Source organism: Pungitius pungitius, chromosome 2, assembly GCF_949316345.1.
Source record: "Pungitius pungitius chromosome 2, fPunPun2.1, whole genome shotgun sequence".
NCBI classification, from domain to species: Eukaryota; Metazoa; Chordata; class Actinopteri; order Perciformes; family Gasterosteidae; genus Pungitius; species Pungitius pungitius.
In genome coordinates this window covers 2,854,220-2,862,450 of record NC_084901.1, presented here as the reverse complement: position 1 = coordinate 2,862,450, position 8,231 = coordinate 2,854,220, and the positions used below count along the sequence as shown (strand labels likewise).

Here is an 8,231-nt window from a genome sequence, read left to right as displayed (position 1 = left end):
TAAATCTCTTTACATGCAGAGATCATGCATTTTATTAACAGATATTCATGGGTGTGACGTTACGCCAAAGCAAAAGATGGATTTTTTGGGTATACGTGTGACATGTAAGATCCAGACCTAGTAGTAGAATTAAAGTCGCCCGGGAGGCTGCAGAAGGTCATTTGAAGGCCATAAACTAAAGGGGAGAAATACTGCTTTCTTACCAATCAAACCCAAGTACCCCCCCCCCTCCCAATCCCAGCCTATTTTATGACCCTTTTTGATTTAAGAAGGGAAATCAAGTAATCTTTGCTGCAGAGTGAACAATGCGTGGGTTTGTTTCACTCAGTTCCGCTGCAGTTTCGGACCGGGGGGATTCTGGACCCATTTTTGTTGCCGGGGTTGAAATAATTCAATAATAGAAACAGAACACAAGAACTCCCCTCTCAGCATTTATTCATTTCGACGACTCCGGGTTGTGCAAAGAATACAAACATTGATGCCAGATCAGATTCATGTACGTTTATTTTCTGGGGATTCAAACAAACCCGTCTCTCCTCTGAATTAATGTCCCCCCCTCTCTCTCTCTCTCTCTCTCTCTCTCTCTGTCTCTCTCTGTCTGTCTCTCTCTCACAAAAGATCCCTGATTTAATTAATGGTACAGTGTTAGCAAATTCAAATAATTCTTAGCAAAGCTCTTGAGCTTTACAAAATCACAGTATTCCTCCCCTGATGTAAAAGGAAGTCTGGTTACAAGTCGAATTACAAAAAAAAGTGCAGCTACATATCAAAAGGTCGCAGCTTAAATGCACTTTGCCCTGCAGCTCGCAGGCAGGCGGACCCCGTTCACGCCACCTTGCTTTGGTTACTCCTCACCACACAGTAGGAGATGGAACACACTAAGAAGATGGCCACGCCTGTTCCCAGGAGGGCTTTCCACAATATGTCCAACATCTGGAGACGTGACATCAGCTCCCCCTTAATCATCTCCGCCGCTTCGTCATCCAACGCGGCCGTCTGGTAGATGGTGAAAGAGAGGCAGGAGATCAGAATGCATCCAAAACAAGGTTCTCCTTTACGATGCACGGCCGGCGCTTTTCATCTCACCTCGTTCATCCACACAAGAGGGAAAATGGTGTAGTCCTTGACTTTCTGGAGCACACTGCAGGGAAAGAGCTCTTTACTTGGTATTTGATGTCTCTAACGTGTTGCTGTTACTCGACATGACAGAATAGACGCAGGCAGGAAGTGCAGGGGGAAGAGAGACAGGAGGCGGGTGGCGCGCAATCTCAAACTTTCTTCAAGTAATACTAAAGACATTTAGTAAAATGTTCTTTCTATCTGAGTGTTAGATAAAAAGATGGCTGCTACGGGGATCATAGCTCTGGTGTAGCTCTGAGTGAATGTGAAGCCACAGGCAGCTTTCTGGTTAGCTTAGCACTTAGAGTTTGGCACATAAACCCCATAAAACATCAACGTATATCATTTTACGTAAACTAGATATGCCATGTTTGTCACTTTGTGAGCCCTAAAAAGAGCTGGTTGATGGATTTTGTCAACCGGGCCAGGCTTGTTCCCTCCCGCCCTCATTCTTGATGCTAAGCTACGCTAACTAGCTTGTGGCTTTTGCTGCGCATTTACCATGCAGAGATGAGATCCCAAGATTGAGTGAACAAACATATTCCCCACAAACCATTCTCTGTAAAAAGGTGAAGCAGAACTTACGTGATGTCTTTTGATGGTCCATACACCATATTCACTTGAATTCTCTTGGCAAACCTCAAGGTGAACCCAGTTGTCTAGTAGAACAAATACCAAAAGAAAATAGCATCAAGTCTTTTTTGGGGGGGGGAAAAAAGATAAAGATTTTTTTGATTTTTTGAAGGTCCTTACAGGTTCCACGTCCAGGAAGGTGTCGTGGTGCTCCTTGCTGGGATGGAGGCCCTTCACGGCTTCTCGCAGGTAGTCGCTGCCATAGAGGAAGTGAGGCAGGGAGATGAAGATGGGTTTTCCTGTTCAGGCGGCAAAGAAACCGACAACTCAAAAAGGGCAGGGTGATCCAAACGGGAGAAGAAGATCCTGGCGTTCCTTGAAAGATGTTCGACCAAACAAATGCAAACTGACCATCTTGACAGGTGCTGATGTCCAGGACCCCGGCCAGGGTGCAGTTCCTGGTGGTCTTGTTGTCTTTGCAGAAACACCGGTTGTCCGGGTTGACCGTAGGGGAGGCCAGGGTGTCCTGCTGGAGGGCGAAGCGATACACTTCGATTCCTTTGAGGTCGAGGCTCTCTTCAAAGCCAGCTGACACTGACCTGAAGACAAAGGAAGAAGGACATCAGTTCAAAAGTCTTGTAGACACTGAACGTCGTGACCCCAGTGATCCATGGTGTCACTGGTACGTGACTGTGGTTTTTGGGATTGGAAAGCCCTGACCTCTAGTGGTAACTGAGGGGAAAGTCCAGATGTTTGCAGTCCTCAAATTGAGAAGTTAAATCTCCCCTTCGATGACGCTTCCTGCCCGACCCAAAGCAAAGCTGCAGTCCCGAAAACAAAATGAAAGACTTCATCACCTGCAGATGTCCGATGAGAAGAAATAGAGCGGCGTCTTCTTGTCCACGAAGGGAGCGAACGAAGAGGCGTCTGAGCAAGAAGAGGGAGGAAAGGGGGGGGGGGGGGTGTCAGAGAGGTGAACATTTGGAGATGCAGGATTGAAGGTTGTGAGTGAGCCACACCTGTCCCGTTGATCATGTCACAGTACTTGTCGTCCCAGAAATGAAGGCTCCTGTGGACACAGAGTTTGCATTTTTGAGACCGGCTATTTCATTTAACAGCTGATTTTTTTTTGCATAGTTTTATTAACCTGATTTGATTAAACAGCTTAAAATATCCCAATAAAAAAAAAGAACTGGCCTCTGACTTGTCAAAATGTAGCACCTGATTAAAAGAAGATCAAGGCCACAAGCCAGACTCAATATCTCTTTCATTCGTTCACATTCAGACTCACCTCTCTCCTCGCCACCTGTCAATTATTCCCACTTTGGAGATGTCGTCTTTGCCGGTGTAAACATTGAAGCTGCCTTCATAGGTACCGTTGTACTGAGGAAAATGCATTTGATTCAATGTGTTAATAGGAAATCGCGTTTTACTGCGTGAGCGTAATAATATAATAGATAATAATAATTTGCTCACAGGGAAAAACAGGCCCAGCTGTGATTTGAACAAAGGGTCATTGTAACCCCACAGCAACTCCTTGACTGAACGGTACTGGAACAAGGATGAGTTGGTCGCAACCATTATAGCTTCCAGCATACTATGCAACAGGGTTGGAACCACGGAGTAAGCTGCCTGAAGAAAAGAAGAAAAGAAAAGAAGTGTAAAAGGCAACAGTACGGGTTCCATCTTGATACGAGAGGAAAGCTGCTGTGCACACAACCACCGCGGCGCCTCGGGAGATAAGCCGGACAACAGCCCTCTTTTATGACTGATAATGCGTGTTTACTTTCAGCAATAAATAAAAAAAGTCCCATTTTAAAATGCTGACGGGTTGTTCGTATTTACTAGAGATGAGCCGGATACTCGGCTGAAACGAGTATCCGGTACGGATAAAGCACTTTTGCCGAGTATGAGTATTATACGAGTAATACAAGTCAATATCTGTGCTCATTGGGTAGCTGTCTGTGTCTGCGTTCTGTGATTGGCTGGTAGTCACAGCGCCATTCCCCTACAGACATGCTGTTTACAAAGCTCCGACACAACACACCAACACTTGATTGACAAGACTGATTTTATAAACGATTTACTTGCTCGATTACGTTTGGGCAACAGATTCTGGTATCGTCATCCCGGGTGGTGTTAAAGGCAACAGAATCCCTTTAGCTAATAGTGCTAACGGCGCTATCAGTGAAACAGCTTTTTATAATACAGTTGACCAACCTTGGGGGCGAGGACCCTTTCGTGGGCACAGACCAACGGGAAAACGGGCCGCGTTTCTACATCACACAACATCTATTCTCTGATCCTCACTTTTTTTGGATAGTTTTCAGCTGCATGCTATTAAAAAAAAAACATCCCCGGGCAGCCGCTCAACTCCCGAAAATGATCACAAGCCTCCGCCGGGGGGCAGCGCGGCTTGATTTGGCGCGGCCCGCCGTGGCCTCGGGAACCGTCAGCGACGGAGTCGAGTCAGGAAAACGCAGCGCGGCAGTTGGGGGGGGGTGTGGGCGCTCGCACTCACCACCACCGCCAGGTTCAGGGAAGTGACTCTGTCCTCCTCCGTTCCCACCGACATGGACGGGTCGAAGATGGCGCCCACGGGCAGCACGAAGGAGGCGGTCATGTTGGCGTTAAATGTGATGTTGTCCTTGGCGAGATATCTTGTCCTGGAAGGGGGGGGGCAAGAGGGTTTGCTTATAAAGTCAGCCTCCCTCAGAGGACAAGAGAGAGTTTCTACACTTTTAAAGCCCTTTCATGCGGAATGTTGCGAACGAGGTCAAGGGGTCAGCCTCACTTGTACGTGTACGGCCCCTTTTCCATCACCACCGGGGTCGCTCCGCTCTTCACGACCTCCTCTGCGTTTTGCACGTCGAAGAACCAGAACTGCCTGTAGACCAGCACGCCCCCGGCCACCCAGTTGTCGTAGGCTGTCGTTCCGGGCTCGATGACGGCTTCCTAAAAAACACCCCCCCCCCCAGAAGACAAACGGACAAGTCTATTTTTAGACGGACCTCACGACCGCCAGCAGGCCAGCTGCCCTCGCTGATGGAGGAAAAAAGAAAAGGGTGGATGCTCTGTTATTCCATGAAGAAAAAAAAAGAGGTTTGAACTTCAGTGTTTTCTCTCTCTGTCGTATCTGCTGCTGCTCTTTTGAAAAATAAAAAAACACACACATTAGGCTTCTTGTTTTTTCCGTTGAAAGACACCCGCCTATCGCCTTTCATTTCTCCTGATTCACCTTGATCTCTGCACACACACACGCACACACACGCACACACACACACACACACACACACACAAACACACATTCACACACACTTTTCACTCCCCTATTATCCAATCTATCCATTTTTGGGTGAAACTAAGCCACATACCGTCTCCACTGTCGTCCGCACGATGCTGTTCCCCACTGGGAGGAGGACACCCCCCAAGACGGCGAGCACCGCCCCGAACACGGCTCCGGCTATCAGCCCGCACCTCCTGTTACAGCAGCCCATGGTGGTGTGCGTTTCCCTCCGTCACTGTGTGCGTCTGCCTGCCTCGCCTGCCTGTTCTTGTGTCGAGGGGGGGGGGGGGGAGCAGGAGCAGCAGCAGAAGCACGAGCGGCAGTGGCACAAGGAAATCTGTACCTTCAGAGGAGCTGACAGAGGGGGGGGGGGGGTGCAGGTAAAGGGAACAGACACCTCTGGCAGCCGCCCAGATGGGCGAGGGAGGTCCGAGGTTCAAATGTGGATCTGCGAGCCCAGTTATCAGGCACTATCTCCCCCAGGTGATAACAGCCCCGAATGGGCCGGGGAGAAAGGTTGAGGGAGGACTTGTTTCACACGCACGATTGGCACAAAGCTCCCGTAAACCTCCAAAGATCGGAGATGTCAGCTCAAATGACCTGGATGATGACAAGCTCCACAGACATTTATTCCTATTGTCAATCGGTTCATTCCTGCTCTGTTTCTTATCTTCTTCGCTGTGTTTTCAAGTCTCGCCACTTTCTTCTGCCATGTCATGTCATGCCAAAGAGTGATCATATAAATGTTGCCTCATTCGTCGAGAGGGCTCAAAGAAACCAGAAGCTTATCTGCATCTGTGGTTTTATAAGAGATTATAAAATGAATTGCTATCTTTTTTATTTGAATTGAATAGCAGAAGACATGTGGCGTGTCAAGGATCACTTTTAGGCACAGATCATCAAAATATAATGCAGTAGATAAGTGTCAACAGGCCCAGGTGAAGATCCAGATCCTGCTGCCTTTTCCAAAGTCCTCGATGGTTGCATTTCCACGCCGTCAAGTCTTTTGACCCTCCTCGCCGTGCTGATGCAGTTTATCCCAGATGGAGAATCAATGGTGTTTCCAACGGGGTTGTTGAATGTGCACCGGCGAGAGCCGTTGCCAGCGAGTCAGAAGTGTGCCGAATGCGACCAGACGGCCACGCTGGGAGAGAATGTCCGTCACGAAGCGCGTCGATCTGCAGCCAGACCCTCTGAGGAAGAGCAAACACGTCTCCGCCACCGGGTGCCAATTTTTTGTAGAATCCATTTTGACTAGGGGGGGATTTACATATATGAATAGCTTAACTTGTTTCACCATTTTTACAATGATTTAACTGTGAATGCATTTTCATGCACAGCTTTAGCACACGTTTGACCCCTTGGTGGCCAGATTGTCTGGCCGGTTTAGGCCCGCCAGCTGTGGCCGATTCCAGGTCAAGGTCAAATGGGGACGACGTGGTGTCTGAGCTTTGGACCACCGGTTAGTGTTTGATCGGCTCACACTTATGGTGCTTTTAAATCATGTCTTGGAACATGTTTTGACAGACTCTTAACAAGACATTTATTCTTACTTGTGAACTTATGATGCTGTGCAAATTAAGCATTTATTTAGTTATTTTTCTTACCATTGTATTATTATTATAATTAGTGTTATTATTGTTACAATAACACCTTTAGAATGCATTTGAAAGCACTACAATACCCCCGGTGCTGCAGCAGTGTGCAGTTGCATGTGGTCACCACTGGGGGGCAGCACTGACACTCCCAACGCCGTGTGACGTGAACAGAAGGCCAGTCCACGTGGTTTTTATCCCTCTCCGAGTCTCTCTGCCAAAAAAACACGCCTGTGTGATTTGTTTGTCTGTTAAAACCATCATTCTTGTCCAAAAGACAGTTTGAATAACACCGGATCGACTTTATTGCTGATCTCAAAAGCCCATCGCGTGGGCAGAGACTAAAACCCAAACACTTTCAGTTTATCCGCCAGCTGCAGTAATCTGTTTGTTGAAAACCATTTTCTGCATCTCCTCTCCTACATGGGTTAAATGCGTGTCCAACAAACACGTGTCTTCATTTGAAAGGATTACTGAGGGCGACCAAAGACGATAAAATGAAAGTTGAAGCGGTTGTTGACACGACGAGGCTTTCGAGGCGAGGGCGTTTCGGGCTGACTGTTGACTTTGAACACTCGCACATGACTCCGTCCAGCGGACTAAATTATTTAAACCACAAACAATGGTCATGCGCCGCTGACGTGTAGGGGACAGGAGAAAAACCTCCCTTTGGTTCCCGTGGGAACAGTACGAGCTGGAAATGTAGGTAAACTTGATCAGAGGAGATGTATGTGAATGAAGGGATTTTATTTTATTATCTAAATTAGTTTTTAGTTGAACTCACTAGTTAATACAACGTAAATAGTAATGATTTTTATGAACAGAAAAGGCACATCCTCTGATAGTATGATATTAAATGTTTAATTTAACCTTAAATATTAAATATTAGCTAAATCTAACAATGAATGGCGGTTATAGAGTTGTGGGTGGAGGTTACGAATGAAGATATACCTTTCGAGTTTTTTCTGTGTGTATATTTCAAACTGACTAATATTTGTCCGTAACTTTGCATCTCATCTGATCTTCGATTATACATAAAAATAATCATATCAAACACAAACGGTTCCGTTTTATGAAGGGAATATATATATATAATCATATTTTTTTTGTAAACTGCTGGCCCGCTGATTTGCCCCTTATCTGATTAAAAACGTTATTGACTAAATGTGTGTTTATCTGACATATGTGAAATGTTGGTGTGCATGTTAAAGTTTCTGGTTTATGGGTCTACCTCCAAAATAAAGGCTGCAGGATAATATGCTGGGTTTTATTAGGGGGGGGGGCAAAGTAAATTAAGAAGTATGTATAGATTAAAAAATTCAATTAAAATTAAAAAAAAAAATTAAGCCTCAACATTTTATCTGAAAAGACTGAAAATGTACACAAGCCATGCATGGATTATGCAATATACTCATGGAATCCTGCAGGAGTGTTTCATTGATGAAACACCAGGCTGCACATGGCAGCTGTTAAATTGTAACCAAATGTACATATTACCGATTTACTTGGTCCTCGACAGTCGGAATGAAAATACAGCTGGAAAGAGGATTTTAGTTGTGTATTCGCTGGGTAAATTTTGGTCTCCAGTAATTCTTCTTCAATTTCCCTCTAATTTGACAGGAGATAAGGTGACAACAAAAGAGGCCGGACACAGGGAG

The 8,231-nt window shown here is 46.1% G+C and overlaps 1 protein-coding gene across 1 annotated transcript; it reads right to left on the bottom strand.

The window, feature by feature from the left end:
- Positions 1 to 418: 418 nt before the first annotated feature.
- On the bottom strand, positions 419 to 5,249 carry cd36 (CD36 molecule (thrombospondin receptor)). Its single transcript, XM_037460263.2, has 12 exons — positions 5,067 to 5,249; positions 4,487 to 4,647; positions 4,214 to 4,358; positions 3,169 to 3,324; positions 2,984 to 3,075; positions 2,712 to 2,761; positions 2,550 to 2,619; positions 2,104 to 2,291; positions 1,873 to 1,991; positions 1,705 to 1,778; positions 1,087 to 1,141; positions 419 to 996 (listed from the first exon to the last, which is right to left on the bottom strand). The coding sequence occupies exons 1-12, from the start codon at positions 5,187 to 5,189 to the stop codon at positions 826 to 828; spliced, it is 1,404 nt and encodes a 467-aa protein (XP_037316160.2). The 5' UTR covers positions 5,190 to 5,249; the 3' UTR covers positions 419 to 825.
- Between the last annotated feature and the right edge of the window lie 2,982 nt (positions 5,250 to 8,231).